The sequence below is a fragment of the Sapajus apella genome, unplaced genomic scaffold (genome assembly GCF_009761245.1).
Source record: "Sapajus apella isolate SASKATOON/1434 unplaced genomic scaffold, GSC_monkey_1.0 scaffold128, whole genome shotgun sequence".
Classification (NCBI taxonomy): Eukaryota; Metazoa; Chordata; class Mammalia; order Primates; family Cebidae; genus Sapajus; species Sapajus apella.
Genome location: NW_022437068.1, coordinates 2,119,990 through 2,137,693, shown reverse-complemented (window position 1 = coordinate 2,137,693; position 17,704 = coordinate 2,119,990). Strand labels below are relative to the sequence as shown.

General features: G+C 53.7%; 1 protein-coding gene across 3 annotated transcripts in view; it reads left to right on the top strand.

Moving 5' to 3' along the window:
- IQSEC1 (IQ motif and Sec7 domain ArfGEF 1) overlaps positions 1-17,704 on the top strand; it is a 372,639-nt gene that overhangs the window by 224,890 nt on the left and 130,045 nt on the right. For 2 of the 3 annotated variants that reach the window (XM_032262298.1, XM_032262303.1), the window contains one exon: positions 1,473-1,517. The exons of the other annotated variant lie outside the window; for it this stretch is intronic. In XM_032262298.1, the coding sequence (XP_032118189.1) occupies positions 1,473-1,517 (45 nt within the window). The remainder of the gene's footprint in view (positions 1-1,472; positions 1,518-17,704) is intronic. 3 annotated transcript variants of the gene reach the window in all.

Here is a 17,704-nt window from a genome sequence, read left to right as displayed (position 1 = left end):
CCTAACACCGCCCATCACATCTTCTTTTCTTCATGAGATTTGGTGGGGCACAGCTGGCACACAGGTAGAGCTGCTGAGCCCATGGTGTGTGGCCCTGGGTGGGTTCTGGCTCGAGGGGAGAGGGATGCCATCTGTGGCCTCTTCGGCCGGGGCTGGGGAAGAAGGAAGCATTGCACTGCGGACGGGAGTCCCTGAGGGATGGTGTGTGGAGCAGGGACTGGCACTGGGGATTCGAATCTGCTGAGCACGGGGTCTACCAGTGGCCATGCTGGCAGCTAGACAGGAAATAGTGGAATCACAGGCCAGCATGGGACTGGGAAGGGAAGGTCAGCCTCCTTCTAGGAGTGCGTCTATCAGGGCTCTTGTATGAGAGCAAGTAGGGAAATGGAGGCCAAAGCTGGGATGGCCCATGGCAGGCAGCCAGCATGGACTCAGAATGTCAAAGCCCACTGTGGCCAAACAGTGGGCTTGGCGCAGGCTTGGCTGTGCCCTGGACTTCTGAGGCACCAGGTGGGGAGAAGCGTGTGGAGCAATGATGGGGGGTGTGGGTGCCCCATTCAGGAAGGCAGGTGCCATTGGAGGAGAGGGTATTCCAAGGGCACAGTCTCTAAGGATGAGTCCTGTGTCATAGCCGATGTTCCCCATCTGGGCAGGGACAGGCAGTGTTGCTTGGGTGGAACCCCTCAGCCTCAAGGAAGGAATCGCCCCAGGCCCTTAAGACATAGACAATGGAGCGTGCTGTCTGGCAGAGCAGACAGAGACAGTCCTTTCAGATGCATGTTTTGCCCTGTGACAGATCTGCTTTTACCACTACCATTTTACACATGAGGAAACTGAGGCACAGAGAGGCGAAGGGACAGGCACCAAGTCCATGGCTAGTCATGGGTGGAGGTGGGAAGTGATCTGAGTTGTGCTGGCTCCAGGCGCACGCCCCATAGCACAGACTGAACTTGGTAGGAGTTCTGGACCCAGGCTCCTGGGCCCAGATCCAGAGCTGGACTCTGAGTCTTTGGGCAGGAATCTGGGCTCCAGGGCCCCTGGGCACCTGGGTTGGAGGCTGGGTGGGCTCAAACCTGTGGATCTGCAGAGATTCCTGTTGTGGGGCTCTTTGGGGAAGGAGCATGGTGGCTCAGGTCAAACATACCCGAGATTAAGTCTGGGGCCAGTCAGAGAGGATCTTTAACCCTGCCCACTTTGCTTCCTCTCCTTGAGCCTCAGTTTTTCCATCTGAACAGGGAGCAGTGGGACTTGACATTGCCATGGGGTAGAGTTGAGGCAGCTTCTCAGCTGACCCAGCAGGGGAAAGAAAGCACATGGTTTCTTGCATGTGGGACAGACGCTCTTCCCAGGGCTGCTCAGCTGTCCCAGGACCTGTCCTGGGACCACCCGCTAGGGCCTGAGCGGACATGGCCCCCAAGGGGTTGGCTGTGTGTGAGTCCATCAGTAACCCTGTCTTGCTTTTGCCACCTCAGGAGCTCCCTGGACACCGGAAGCAGCCTCTCCACTGACCGATACAGGTACTGTCTTGCCGTCCACCCCAGCCTGCCCAGGATCTCCTTAGGTCTCCACTGCCCATCTGCACCCAGGGTGGGCCTCCAAGAGGCCATCAGGGGAAATTAGCTCCACCGTTTGGCCCTGAAATTCCCCCAAGGACCAGAGATACTGCTGAAATGTCCCCTGAGAACAGCTACAGCGTGGAATGGTTTCCCCTCAAATCAAGGTCCCCCCAAAGACCAGGACTACAGTCACAAGTCCCCTCCCTAAAGACCAGAGCTCAGCTGAAGGCCCCTTTGAGGATCAAGCTGCAGCCGATAGTTCCTCCAAGATCCAAGGCTGGTGGGTCCCCTGGGGACTAGCCTGCAGCTGGCAGTTCCCATGACGACCAAGGCTGCTGCCGGGGCGGGGGGGGGGGAGGGGTGGAGCCTGATGGTATCTATTGGTGTGTAGCTGCGCTTGGTGGGAGCCAGTGTGTCTGAGGGTCTCTGCTTCCATGTGCTTTGTATCTTGATGGCTTCCAAAAAGAGCATTTTCTGTTTTCACACACATACCCCACAGACTGGAGGTTGTGCCTAGAGGGAAAGCTCCCTGGATTGGAAGTCAGCAGATCCTTGCTCCAGTCTCATGGGCAAGAAAGACAAGTGACAGGCAGCTTGTCCTGGCAGTGGGGTGTCCTAGAGGGCTGTGTTGGGTGCATCGATGTGAACTGGGGAGGACGGGACATCTGTGCTGCGTTGTAGAGGGTACTAGAGGTTGACTGGTTCCCTATTTGAGTGTGGGAGATGAGTGGTCCCGGAGGGGTCACTCTGTGTGAGGACCTATACAGGGTGGATATGGCCAGCGCATGGAGAGGGAGGAGGAGAATTGGAGGAGGTTTGGGAGAGAGCTTCGTCCTGCTAAGGAGCTTGGCTTCTGTGCGAGGGGGTTTTTGAACAAGCCCAAAAGGAGACTCACAAAATAGTAGGCCCTTTCCCTGGAGACACCAACCAACGGCTGGGCCCCACGTGTCGGGGTTGCAGCAGATGCTATACAGGAAGGAGATGTCAGAGCAACCGACTCTGAAACCCTGTGGCTGCAAGGAGCGAGGAGGTGGCCATCTGGGCCCTGCTTCCTTTAGCCAGCTGGGGGCTGGCAGCCCCGCCTTGTGCGCTCCTGGAGGACACAGAGCCGGGTGGCACATGTGTATACATGTGAGCACACGTACACGCACTCACCTGATCCTCTGCATGGACACTCCACAGTCACACCCACATATCATCATAATAGTACTTCCTTTGCTTAGGAAAGCTGACAGTCCTTATGGCCACCCAGTGAGTCAGGGCTATTGTTAGCCCACTCCACAGACGTCACCTGCCCAGGATTCGAGACTGTGGGGGCAGAGCTGGGATCTGAACATTGGGTATCCTGGTGTGAATACTGCCCGACACCATAGCACACCCCCTGCCCTCATCCTCGCAATGCACAATCCCACACAAACACACATACACACACAGACTCCAGAACATCCCCACACCCAGTACTTCTGTAGTCAAACGCTGGCCCTGTCACTTTTGCACATGGGCACACACACAGCCCTGTTTTGGCACATACATGCTTGTGGGCTCGTACTGGTACACACACTCTCACCCCTCATGGGTTGGCTGGGGGTGTCAGCAGGCCTGTGGGTGCATGTTTCAGGGTGGCCTCAGGGAGGGAGGCTGAGGAGGCTCCTGTAGGGTTGAGCCTGGCATCTGCACCACCCATCCATGCCGCGGGCACCACTGCAGCTCCGTCTGCATTGTCCGCTCTGCCCGCCGGCCAGTCAGGCGCCCTGCTCGGGGCCAGCCCAGGAACGTTCTGGCATGCAGGGAGGATGGATGGGGCTCTTTGTTCCGGGGTGTGTGGGGGCCGAGCAGGTTCTGTGCCTCTGTCCCCTCCGGTCTCACTGCATAGCCCTCCCTCTGATGGGGCCACACATGACCCCAGTGCCTCACTCTCCGGAGGACACAGCAGGGGTCAGAGCAGAGGCTGTAGGAGCCCGTCGGCTCTGCCGTTTCCCCTCTTGCATTCAGCCATTATTTCCTGAGCACCTGCTGGTGCTGGGCACTCAGGATCCTTCGTTGACCAGTCCTGCTGCCTTCACAGAGCGTCTGTGGCAGGCGGGAGCACAGGCAGCAAGGGGACAAAGAAATTGGTTTTTAACATAACATGTCAAGTGGTGACAAGAGCTATGGAGAAAATAAATCCAGGTGAAGGGAACAGACAGAGACAGGAGGGTGGCCAGGGAAGGCCTCTGATCTGAAAGCACAGGAGGGTGAGGAGCATCCCAGCCGCCTGGTGGGAACAGTGGTGCAGAGGCCCCAGGGTGGAGCATGCCTGGAGGAGCAGCCAGGAGGCAGGTGCTAAGTGGGGCCCACTTGCCTTGGCATGCGTCCTGACTTCCAACCCCCACAGCAGCCTCGGACGCAGACAGGGTCAGGATCAATGTTCCCCGTTCTCAGATGAGGATACCTGAGATCTAGAGGCCAGAGGAGCATTGGTGCCAGGCCCAGGACTAGGGCCCAGGGCCCCCACCGCTACCAGGACTCTGTGCCTTTTTTGTGCAGTGGAGGCACCAGCTCTGCTGCTGGGGGCAAGCTTCTGAGAATCCTGGCCCTCGGAGGTTCTGGAGGCCTGTGCACAGCCTAGGAATTCAGAAACAAAGGTCCCAGCCAGTAATTGCCGCCTTTCAAAGGCACAGCCGGCTTCCTCTGCCATAGGCGTGAGAGGGAAGCTAATGTCCTTGGTGGGGGCGGGGGGGGGTAGTGGGCGGCACTTCTGGGCTGCTGGCCCCGCCTCTGCTACCTTGGCAAACTGGCGCGTCACTCTCGGCAGACCGAGTCTCCCCTGCCCTCCCCCAGTTATCAGCCCAGATGGGGTCTCCTTCGTCCAGCCTGGTCATTCCAATGACACTGGGTGTCCCCCTGTACCTCTGGCCTCACACTCCCAACTGTACCGTAGGAAGCTCGGACCCAGCCGTTTGGAAAGCTTTCCTTCTCCAGCCATCCAGGGCGGGTACTTCCAAGGGAAAGTGACTGCAGATAGGGCCTCCCAACCTTGACATGACTGACATTTTGGGCGGGACTGTTCTCTCGTATGGGGGTTGTCCTGTGCATGGTAAAATGTTTAGTGACACCTAAATGCCACTAGATGCCGGCACCCTCTTCCCAGTTGTGACGCCAAATTTCTCCAGACATTACCAGGTGTCCTGGGGGCGAGGGCATGACCAAGATGCCTCTGGTTGAGAACCATTGCTCTAGAAGCAGCCTTTTTGCTAATGACACTGAGAAAATGCCACCTGAGGTGGGAGACTTTGTTTTTTGGCTTTGCACGGGGTGGGATCAGGCCCCTGGTTCCCAATCTGGCCCTTGGGAGCTGAGCAGCCTTGCTTGGGGCACACAGAGCCTTATCTTTTGTGGCGTCATCTCCCATCCGACTGCCTGGACGTCATCCTTCCTGGCCAGCAGCTCCTGGGCTCTGTGTGCACACCTCAGGGGATGGGGGTCTTCTCTGTGCCTCTATTTCCTCATCTGAGTGAGAGTGGGGGATAGCCAGACCTCCTCATCTGGATAGATTGTGACCATTGCTTTGCAAATGACATCCAGTTGTGCAAACGTGGGCCCCAAAGTGGCCAGAGGGGATGAGTGTGCTATGCTTGAGAGCCTTTCACACACTATTCAAGATCGATCCTTCCCCCCTCCCTCCCTCCCTCCCTTCCTCCTTCCTTCCTTCTTTCCCACAAATGATTGTCGAGCCCCTGCAGTGGGTGGGGCCTTAAAAGAGATGTGGCCCCTGCCCTGGAGTAGTTGCTTGTCGTTGGAGGAGAAAGACAGTTAATAAGTGAATATGCAAAGGCAGGATCCTTTCGGAGGATGAGATGGGCTGTCCTGCAGAGAGAATCAGGGCGGTGGGTGAAGGAGGCTGGGCCTCTGTAGCTTAGACGGTGAGGGGCCCTGGAGTGGGACCTGACTGACTAGGAGGAGTTGAGCTGCAGGAGGAGCGTGGGAGAGCAGACTGCATGGAACCCCAGGGCATGCTGGATTCGAGGGGCTGACAGTGGCCAGTGTGTCTGGGAGTCAGAAACTCAGACTTTCGGGTGACCAGCATGTGGGGACTGGGCCATGGGATGGCTGGAGCAGACGCTAGGACCAGCCAGATCCCAGGAGATATGAGGGGAGAGGCGAGGCTGGACCAGGGACTCCTCTCCTGTCATCTGTGACTGTCAGGTCCCCTGGCCCTTGGGACTTCCCATTCTGCCTGGGGCCCCTCGGCCCAACAATGAGCCTGGCTATCTGTGGCCCCGCAGCCCAGCCGCTCCCCTCCCCGGTTAGCGACAGGATTCCCGTGCCGGCAGCCAATGAGCGGCTGTCATAGCGGTTCCATTTTAGATTTTATCAATGTGTCCCTGTCGCCCAGGCAACGGCAGGCACTGGGCGGCCCTGTCAGTCTTCCTCCGCCTGCCTTTCAGAGCCCAGCTGCCCCCACCCCAAGCACCATGTGGCTACATGGTGAGTTTTCCCTCGCTCAGGCCGAACGGGGATTCCGCCAAACGTAATTTATCTGGCAAAAGAGGCTAGTGTTTGCCTGTCATCTGGCCCCCTCCCTACCTGCTCCCTCTGGGTCTTCCTGGCCTCAGCCACTCAGGGCCAGGCCGGTGAGTGCACGACAGCCCAACCAGTGCCGGCCCCACCACCCAGAGCCCCAGGGCCTGGCTGGAAGAACAGACTTGCAGAGCCACGGTCAGGAGCCCTAGCATCCCAGCCCCCCAGGATGATGGGCTGGGGGCCCCCACAACTCAGTAGAGCCAGAGCTGCCTCGGTGTGCCCCAGGGACCCCCAGGGAAGCCCCCAGATGCGCCAGCTACCAGAGACAGCAGCAGCATGAGCCGGGCCGGGCGAGCTGCATGAATGAGTTGCTAGGCTTTTGTGCTGGCTGCTCTTTGTATTGGAGGCGTGTACTGTACAAGCCGCCCGGGCGGGCTGGGCCGGGCCATGTGAGTGGGGGCCGCCGTGGCAGGGACCAGGGCGGGCTGAAGCGGCCGGTTCTCCACCTCCCACCAGCCCCTCTCGGTGTCTCCACGGAGACGCTGCTGTGGTCCGGCTGGAGACCAAAAGGTGAAAATGCTCAAGTTCAAGGCCTTTTGCCTGGATTACTGGCAGTTCCTATGCCTGCAGCCCCTGCATGGAGCCTACAAAAGGTAAGTCGGCCTTCTGGGGAGAACCTTGGCCACTAAGGCAACAGGGCCTGAAGGGAAAGTTCACCCCATGCCTGCCTGACTGCAGGGCTTCCTCATCTCGGCGGAGGGTCCCTGCCACTGGGCAAGACCAGTGGCGGCATTTGTCATGGTTCACTTTGCAACTCGGCTTAACTATTCTTTCCTCTCCCTCCGGCCTGAAACTGGTAGAGTTTCTGCAGAGAACAGGTCACCCTGGACTGCTCTGTGGCCAGGCACTGTGTTTCATTGTTCCTTGCCGCCGGGGTGAGCCCTAGGCAGGGAAACTGCACAGGTTCCCGGGGCCCCAGCCTGCTCTTTCCCGGCACACTCTCTCCAACCTCGTGGGATGGATGACTCATGGCTTGGCCTGCCTCCGCCCTAAGCACAGGTTTGGGGAGGCAGAGTTGGGGATCCCCTGGCCAGGAGATCAGGAGACCGAAGTTCGATTCCCTTTCCTGGCTGTGTGACCTTGGGAGAGTCACTTTCCCTCTTTGAGCCTGTTTCCCATCTGTAAGGGTTCAGACTTGATGGCATGGATTTGGGGACTGCTCCCTGAGGTGACAGGGGCTGCAGGTACCGCAAGCCAGAATGTTCATACCCCTGGCAGCTTCTTCCCTGCATATGTGTTCTGTCCAGGGCACACCTTGGGCAAGAAAGACCCGCACCTGGGCTAGGAGGAGATCATCATGGAGCCGTCACCGTGGTCGCCTTGAACGGCGTGTGGTTAAAGACCTGGAGGAGGGAATTGTCCCGTCTATTCTGAGGGAATTAGTTTTTCCTGATTTCACACTCTGTGAAATCTGCGGCCATTAGCATGCAAGCAATTCTGGGAAAGTGTGGGAGCTTTTCTCCTTCCAGTGGGCCTTCTCCAAAGGGGGCGGGAATGGAGGGTCTCACGGCAGCTGTAGAAAGGAAGTCCCTGCTCTTGGGAGGGTGCCAACGAGAGTGGCCTGTCCTGCGTCTGATTAGTGCAAGCCACATCTGAGAGGAGCCCGACACCCAGTGGGCCCTGAGCGCCGTGGTGCAGCCTTTCACGCCACCCTTGTCCCCGGGCTTGTTCGTGTGGTCCCAGGAGGGCACACCCGGCTGTCAGTGATTCAGTGTCTACCCAGTTGGGGCACTTTAGATGCTTAGTTGTTCATCCTCATCCCTTCTGCAAAAGCAGCATTGACGTCCCTGTGCACAGGTGAGCAGAATAAAACCAGAGGGCAGGCAACTGCAGGAGAGTAGCTGTGGGAGCTAAACCGGGCCTCTCCTGTCACACACGCAGTCTTTCTTGAATGTCTACAGCCTCAGGCCATGCAGATGCCAGAGGCCTCGGCCGGGCAGGGACAAACGAGAGACAGATCCTGCTCCACATGGCTCAGCTGGCCAGGCATGAGTCGTGGTCAGACCCTTGACAGAGGAGCAGGGCTGGGTGTGGGGGCTTCATGGAGGAGGTGACAGCTGAGCCAGGCAGTGAAGTGTCTAGAGGAGTTTGCTGGGCTGAGATGGGGAGCACAGGTGTTCCAGGCAGAGGGAAAAGCACGGGGGAAAAACCCAGAGGCTTTAAAACGGAAGGGTGTCTTCAGGTCGTGGCAAGAGGCCACGGAGCTAGGAAGGGGCACCGGGGGCTGAAGCTCAGGACCAGGGTCTGGGCTTTGTCCATCATTCGGTGGGGAGCCCATGAAGGATCTTAGCGAGTGAGTGGCAAGCTAAGAGTCACACTCTGGGGGCCACGTGGTCCAAGTGTGAGAGTCCTGGCTGAGGCCCTAGGAGGAACCCGTCCCCTGACCTGTGGAGGTTCTTACAGAGAGCCTCTGCTCTTGTTCTTAATCTCTGACTGTACCCCAAAGACAAATGAGACTAGTCTTTGAGGAGCTCCCAACCTACAAAGAGAAAAGACCTATTAACAACTCATGAGTGTTAAGAATGGGGGATAAACAGAGAGTGCACAAAGTACCAGCAGCCTGAGGGAGGCCTTACTGGAGAAATCAAGGAAGGCTTCCTGCAGGAGGTGGCATGTGATCTGGGCCTAGATATGGGAGCTGGAATTTTTCAGACAGGGAAGGGTACTGTGGGTGGAAAACAAAGCATGAACAAATGTATGGGGGTGGGACCAAGCCTGGCATGGTGCATAAATGATCAGAGCTGAGGCTGAAGCCTAGGTGTGTGTCAGGGGAGGAGCTAGAAAGAAAGCTGGGGCAGTAAAGCTCAGTGTCTGCTACACATGAGGCTTTATTCTAAGCGCCAACTCTGCGTGCTAACCACATGAAGTGCAGTCATGATTCTTCCATTTTCCAGGTGAAGAAACCAAGGCATAAGAAGTAGCTTGTCCAAAGGCTCATATCCGGTCCATGGTGCCTCTGGGATTTAACTAGGGGGTCCAGCTGTGGAGGCTGCATGCTGCCAGCTGAGTAGCTTGGACTGTCCACCCTGGCAAATGACATGCTGAGGGCTGGGGCCAGTCATCTTTCCAGCAGTTGTCGAACATAAATAATGATGCATCAGCCAGGTGGGCAAGAGCTCAGACTTTGTGGTCAGACCTCACTGTGGCAGGGAGCTTAGAAAGTCACTTTTCCTCCACACCTGTGTAACATGGGGGATGGGGGACGTTCAGCTCACCTCTCGTGGCCCTTGTGTGGGGATTTCTAGGATAAATGCTGGGAAAGCACTGAATACTCGGTACTTAGTAGGGGCTTTGCAAGTGGCTGTCCTCACCCAAACGGATCCTTCTCCAGGAAGGTTCTCCAAATGGAGCCACTTGGCTTTTTGCCTGATACCATATTCTGTTGTTTAAAACAGTGATCCCAAACTTAAGAGTATGAAAGGGGTGTTTTCCAGACAATGCATAATTAACCACTTCTAAACACAGGGTGTGCCAGGCTCCCTCAAAGCTGTTAATTATTCTTCATTAGTGATCTTAAATTAATGTAAAATAATCCTGGAGCTCTGCCAGAGGCTGAGGCAGGAGGAGGAGCAGAGCGGCTTATTTCAACTAGTAAATGGAAAGAAATCTTCACCGGGCTCCTCTGCGTTCGGCTTTGGTTTGGGGGAGGTGCCTCTATAGACTCTTTAGCTCTGGCCCCAAGGCTATTGTGGGAGGCGGAGATCCCTCTCCCAGGTTCCCAGAGCTCAGCAGACCTCAGGGTACTTTGGTTAGTGAAATGGTTCAGGTGGGAAGGAAATGTGGAGAATAATAAACCCATCGCCCAGCCTCCGAAACAAGCTGTTAGTGATGTGGACCACTGCCCCTGTGGACCACTCCACAAATCTGATCCCCTCCCTGCCTCCCCAGAGCTCAGCCTAAACAGTCCCTCTGGTTTTGTGTATAGATTTTCCATGCAAAATTTTTAATTGTTGTAGGTACATAGTAAGTGTATATATTTATAAGGTACATGAGATGTTTTGATACGGGCACACAATGTGAAACATACACATCATGAAGCATGGGGTATCTATCCCCTCAAGCATTTATCCTTCAAGTTACAAATAATCCAATTCTACTCTTTCAATTATTTTAAAAATGTACAATTCAGTTTTTGACTATAGTCACCATATCGTGCCATCAAATAGTAGGTCTTACCCACTTACTCATTCCTTCTATTTTTTGTACTCATTAACCATCCCCACCTCCCCCTCTATCCCCCACTACCCTTCCCAGTCTCTGATAACTGTCCTGCGCTCTATGTCCATAAGTTCAATTGTTTTGCTTTTAGATCCCACAAATAAGTCAGAACATGTGATATTTGTTTTTCTGTGCCTTGCTTATTCCACTTAATGACCTCCAGTTCCATCCATGTTGTTGCAAATGGCTGGATCTCATTTTTTTACGGCTGAATAGTACTTCTATGTATGTATATACACCAAGGTTTCTTTATCCATTCATCCATCCACATTTTTTACAACGTTGGTAACACAAAAGATTGTTTACATGTTTTTAAACTTTAGATCATAGTATCATAAACTGAAAGTTGCTTTTTTAAAAGTTTTAATCATTTAAAAATATACATAGAATTAAAATCCACCATCTTAACCATTGCACAATTCATTGGCATTAAGCACATTCATGTTATTGTACAATCATTCTCACCATCCTTCTCCAGAACTTTTTTATCCTCTTAAAACCGTACCCATTAAACACTAACCCCTCCCTCCCCTCACCCGGACAGGCACCATTCTGCTGTCTTTCTCCATGAATTTCACTGCTCTGGGGACCTCATATGAATGAAATCAATACAGCATTTGTTTTGTCATGACTGGATTATTTCACTTGGCAGAGTGGCCTCAAGGTTCATCCATGCTGTAGCATGGGTCAGAATGTCCTCCCTTTTAAGACTGAATCATATTCCACTTTAAGTATGGACACGTTTTGCTTAACCATTCCTCCATGAGTGGACACTTGTTCCCACCTGTTTGCTGTTGTGTGTGGTGCTGCTGTGAACATGGATGTGCAGATATCTCTTCAAGGGGTACCTTGTTTTTTCAGTCAGCATTTTTTACTGGTAACATTTATCCATGGTGCAATGTATAGATCTCATTGATTCATTTTCACTGGTGTATAGTACTCCATGGTACAATCATGCCCTGATATAAGTATCTGTTCTGTTCTTGTGTATTTTGGTGATGTCCCATTTTTCGACATTACAGCCAGGGATGCAGTGAGCACCCTGCCTCCTTTTGCTTGGCTGCAGGCATTTATGGAGGGTTTGTAACAGGACGGCACATGAGTATCTTCAACTTTACTTGGCTTAGTGAGCCTGCTTTCCAAAGTAACCCCAGCAGTGTGTGGCCCTACAAGCATGAGTGAGAGTACCATGTCTCCACATTCTTTCTACACTCCATATTAAAAGCCAGATGGTTTTTTAATATAAAGGGGAGAGAAAGAGAGATGAAGAAAGGGAAGCGTGTAAATGGTATGGGGGCACACCCGTAGCCTGACGTAGCCCCAGGCATCCTAGAGTGAAGGGTGAGGCACGCATGTGCTGTTCCCCTGGTCTGTGTAGTTCCAGGCCCTCCGTAGTAAGAAGCTTCCAAGGGTGGTAGGAACTCTGCCCCCACGCTGACTTTGCAACCTCACCTTCAGCACGCTGTGATTGCCGTTGTCTGGTTTGGGATGTGGGACTAGTTCTGATCACACAAGGTGTCAACCGATCTCCCAATGTGCAGGTTTCACAGACTGCTTCTATTAGAAAGAACAGAGGCTGGGGATCTCTAAAGCACAGCACCAAGAAACTCACTTCGGGACGAGCTCCCCAAACTGCTGGCTCAGTAAGGGAGCTCGGTGGACGGGATTCCAGGCACACAGCCTGGGAAGCTGGCCGAGCTTCCTGGGCTCTTCCAAGGCTGCAGAGCACCTCCCACACAGCCGATGCCCCAGGCAGCATCTGTTGGCCGGGGAAGTTCAGTCCAGGGAGGAGTAGCTCTACAGGGGGCACCCTGGGTGGCTTTGTGGCTTCAGGGGACAGTGCAGGTTCTGAAGTCAGGTGAAGTGGGAATCCAATCTGGCTGGCTTCTTTTATAGTTTACTTTAAAAAAATTATTTTTATGTATTTATTATTATTACTCGCTTTCTTTGAGTGTTTATATGTGCTACATAGCTTTACACGTGGTATCTCTTAATCCTCACCACAGCCTTGTGAAATGGGTACTATTATTTTTTCCATATTTCAGACAAGGAAAAACTGAAGACAGGTTAAATGACCAGCCTAAGGTCACAGAAATGGAGTGTAGTTTATCAACCCAGGCGATCACTTCCACTGAGGTACACTGTCTCGTGTCTTCTCCACACTAATGAATACTTTCTGACTGCATGTGACCGTCGCAGTTGTTATGACGGTGTAACACATCACCCCAAAATTTAGTGGTTTAAAATCCCATAGAACTGCAACTTGGGAAGAGCCTGCTCTACTCAACGTCAGATGGGGTTTGAAGACTTGGGGCTGGATTCCTAGGAAGCCTCACCTGCCCACGCACCCACCCATCCACTCACTCCCTTCCTCACCTTGCAGATGCTACTGGCTGACAGCTGAGACCTTACCAGGGATGGCAGGCAAAACACCTGCGGGGGACTCCCCATGTGGCCTGGGCTTCCTCACAACATGGCGGCTGGGTCCAAGGGCAAGCAATCCAAGGGAAAGAGAGCCAAGTTGAAATGGTCAGTATTTATGACCAGGCTTCAGAAGACACACAGCATCACTTCTGTGGCATTATCTTCACCAGGGCAGTCAAAAAAAGTGCTGCCCAGGCCCATGGTGGGGGACTTAAATTCTATAACCGATCAGGGGTGGCAAAGTTCTGGGAGAGTGTGTGGGACAGGAGATGAGGTTGTGGCCATGTTTGGAAGTAGACCGCCACAATAGCAAATCACTTCTCTACTCTGACCCTTAGCATCCTGGGGTTGGGAAGAGAACCTAACAGGTGCGGGGGCCTTCAGACCCAGTGGCATTCAATCGATGGTGGGTTTTCTTTTTCTTAATGGAGTAAGTTGAAGTAAAGTGTGGTGATTATTCAAGAAAGGGGGCAGTCATTTCAGCTGGGGGAGCAGGAGAGGATTCCTAGAGTTGTAGAGCTGAGACGGCGTTTGCAGTTCTATGGAGGGAGGACAGTGTCCTCAGCAGAAGAGTCCTGGGAAGGACGTGCAGATGGTGCCTCGTGTCTGATGGAGCCTTTGGTGGAGGGCAACAGATATCGCCCAGGCCAACTACAGCCAAAGGAGAGCTTGCTGAGCCACTCTTGGGAGTTCAGGGCACCAGCAGGAAGCTAGAGAAGTGGATTAGGAGCCGGGGCAGCTGGGGTGCCTACTCTGTACCCCCATGGGCAGGCTCACAACTGTAAACAAGGCTGTCCAGGGGCCCACAGCCCTGTGCCGCCACTCAAGCTGTCAAGTCTCAGGAGAGTTTCATTGGCCGAGCTCAGGCCCTGTCCTGCCCCCTGGCAGTGCTGGGACATCTGTGGAGGAGGAGAAAGTAGAACAGAGCCTCCCGGGACCCTTGGACTTCCATGGGGCACAGGCTTCTGTATTCCCACCCCACCAGCACTGTGTCCTATGGGGGAGAGGCCAGTCCCCGGGGGTGTGGGAATGCCGTCAGGGGAGCCCGTGTGCTGGGCAGGACCTGCACGTGGGCCTGGATTCCCTGTCACTGCGAGCATTAGCTCAGGCACTTCCTCTGGAGTGGTAAGACTCAGGAGCAGGTGTAGGCGAGAAATACCCCAGAGGGTCAGGTTGACCAGACTGGCAGGCCCTTGAGAAACTTGTCCTCAGCAGAATAGGTGCAGTGAAGGAATGAGAATCAAGCATCCAGAGCCGAACCTGGCTGGTTTAGAGAGAACAGCTGATCTCCTAGTGCAGGTCACGGGCTGCCTGGCCTCAGTCAGCAGATCCTCACCGGGCCCATCCAGAAGGCATTTAAAGCCAGTGTTGCAGGTACCAGCAGGTTCTACACTGGCTCAGTCTTTCACTATGCCCTTTCCTTCTCCCTGGCTGCCCTCCGTGTTAGCAAATCCCACTGGTGGCAAGAGGCGGGAAACGGTGTTAGGTTTGTAGAGATTTGATTCGGGGAAGCGTTCTTGCTGGGTCAAGACCTTACTAGCTTCTCACCGACAAACACTTCTTGCTGTTGGTAACTGCTGGATTTAGCACGTGAGATGAGTCCATCCGAGTGACTGCGCCTCAGCGGTTTCTTGGCAGCACCTGGTTAGACAGGCCATCCTGCCTGGGTGGCGGGTCGTGCCAACCTGAGGAGCTCCACATGCCCGTTGACTGTGGTGGGGGCATCTGGGCCTGGGTGTTGTGAGCTGAACCCTTCGCCTGGTAGGGCCTGTCACGGACTGAAAAGTGTCTCCCTGAATTCATCCGCTGACGTTGTAACCCCAGTACCTCCGAATGGGACCATATTTGGAAATAAGGTCTTTAAAGAGGAATGAAGATGAAATGTGGGCATTAGGGTGGACCCCAAGGCAATCTGACTGGTGCCCTTACAAGAAGGAAATTGGGCCACCTGCAGAGGGAACACCACGTTAATCTCGTGTCCACTTGCCTAGGCCATAAGGCGACCGGATGTCTGGTCACATGTTACTATGGGTGTGTCTGTGGGGTGTTTCTGGATGAAATGAACATTTGGATTGGGCTGACTGAAGCTGACTGCCCTCTCCAGCCTGGGTGGACCTCTTCCAGTTAAAGGCCTGCATTGAACAGAAGGCTGAGTAAGAGGGACTCCTGCCTGGTGCCCACAGGCTGGGACATCGGTATTTTCCTGCCTTCAGGCTCAAGCTGAAACATGGACTCTTTTGGGTCTCAAGCCTACTGGCATTTAGACTGAAATTAAGTTATTGGCTCTCCTGGGTCTCTTGCTGACTATAGATCTTGAGACTTGTCATTCTTTGTAATCATATAATCCAATTCCTTCTTTTAAAAAAAAATGGCCGGGTGCGGCGGCTCACACCTGTAATCCCAATACTTTGGGAGGCCGAGGAGGGCGGATCACGAGGTCAAGAGATCAAGACCATCCTGGACAACATGGTGAAACCCAGTCTGTACTAAAAATATAAAAATTAGCCGGGCGTGGTGGCGGGCACCTGTAATCCCAGCTACTCAGGAGGCCAAGTCAGGAGAATCACTGGAACCTGGGAGGTGGAGGCTGCAGTGAGCCGAGATCGTGCCACTGCACTCCAGCCTGGGCAACAGCATGAGACTCCATCTCAAAAAAAAAAAATTATACATATGCATACATATACATATATATGTATCTCCTATTGGCTCTGTTTCTCTGGGGACCCCTGACTAATATGCCGTGTGAAGACACAGGGAGAACACTGTCACGTGCAAGCCACGGAGAGAGGCCTCAGGAGAAACCGCCTTGCTCTGACCTCCAGCCTCCAGCACTGAGAGGAAATTCATTTCTGTTGTTTAAGCCCCGTGGTCTGTGGTGCTTTGTTATGGAAGCCCGCGCGAATCAATACAGGGCCTCTCTGTCTTCATCTGTGAAGTGGGCACGAGGGCCTGTCCTTGGGCTCGTCAGGAGACGCTATGTGGGCGCGTGTTCTGTGCCCTCAGCAGAGCTCATGTGTCTGGTGTTTGGTGGTCAGGGCTGGGATTGGATGAGACAGTGAGGTGTTCACCTCAGGCACAGAGTTCAAGGAGTGCCAAAAAACTCAGTAATCAAGTAAACAAAATACTGAATTGTAAAAGAAAGGCAGGCTGTTGTTTGTCTTGCAACACCATTGGTATTGCAAAGCGAAAGAGGCCATTTCCAAAGGCACTGCGGTTTCCAGGCCCTGGGGCCCTCGTGTGCCTTACAGAGCTGGCTTATGAGGGCTGACAAGGACGTGTGAACAGATCGAGCAATGTGGGCTTTATATATAATGTTTTACAAAATATTTTTAAAGCTCTATCAGTTTTTCTACTTGGTTCAAAATATGGGGGGCTACTTAGGTGTTTTGGGGGTGCACATTTGCCCTTCTGCCTCAGGTTCTAACTTGACGGCATGCGGTGCAGTCGCTGGCCCCGGGCTGACCCATCCACATCCCGCAGGCTCGGCCTACAGAAGTCACGGCGGCGCAGCCTCCCCCTGGCCCTGCGAGGTCCACTTTCAAAGGGCCACCCGGGGTGTTCTCCTTGGAAGGCCTTCCTGGGTACATTCCCCCCGGAATGTGTGTGTGAGAGGCTTACGAATCAGGGGTCGTTTCTCCATAGAGGACAGCATGAGGTCAGTTGGCAACTCTGGATGAGCTTCGAGGACTGGAGAGTAGTACCAAGTCAATGTCGATGCCCTCATTTTGAAAACCAAACCGTGATTATGCCAGAGAATGTCCTTGTCTTTAGGAAAGACATTTGGAAGGAGTAGAGGGCTTGAGGTGGGCACCTTGCTCTCAGCAAAAATGTGTATATATGCACAGGTATGTGTGTGTGAGTGTGTATGAGTGTGTGTGTGTGTGAGTGTGTGTGTGTGAGAGTGTATGTGTGTGTGTATGTGTGTGTATGTGTATGTATGTGTGTGTGAGTGTGTGTATGTGTGTGTGTGTATGTATGTATGTGTGTGTATGTGTGTGTGTATGTGTATGTATGTGTGTGTGTATGTGTGTGTGTGTGTATGTATGTGAGTATGTGTGTGTGTGTGTGTGTGTGTGTGTGTGTGTGTGTTTAGAGAAAGGAGAATATGAGAAAGCAAATGGGGTACAGTGTTACCAAATGGGGAATCTGGGTGATGGCCATACAGGAGTTTGTTGTACCCTTCCTGCAACTTTTCTGTAAGTCTGCAATTAACTCAGTTTCTGAGGTTTTAAAAACAGAGCTAGAGGTTGCTGAGGGCGGCTGCAGGTGCTCATGAGGTTCTACCCCAGACCTCCTCCACCGCCTTCTTAGCCCTTCAGGTGTCAGCCCCAGCATCTCCTCGTCATAGAGGCCCCCCCCCGTCACCTTGTCTAGGGTAGCACCGCTCCCCTCTCCTTTTGCATCACTCTGTTTTCATTTCTTTGTTACCTTCACCATCCAGGGAAATTATCTCATTCATTTGCTCAGTGTTTGCAAATGCCGGCTCCATAAGACTATCTGTCTTGGTCACTCCTGCCCCTCTGCCCCCCGTGCCTGGCACACAGCTGGTTCTCAAGCAATATCTGTGAACCAGGGAAAGGTTAGATGATCACAGTTCTAAAGGTCAGAAAACCTGGAGTCTTGTCCTTTCTGGTTATCCCCCATGGACTTGCTGGGTGACCTGGGGCAGTGTCCCGCCCCCTGTGGGCCTCAGTTTCCTCATCTGTACCCAGCCCTATAGCGTTTGGATTTCATGTTGCAGAAAGAAAGCCCAAGGTTCTGCAGAGGCTGAGTTCCCCAGCTGGCTCCTCCCTGCTGAAGGTGGGAGCAGGCAAGGACCCTTGTCGACCAGCTGGGGTAGACCTGTCCTCACCCCCAGGTATGTCACCACCACTCCCTGATAGAGGAGAAGCAAGTGACAGAGACAATGTGCTGCGTGGCTCTTACCTGTAGGCCAGTGCTCC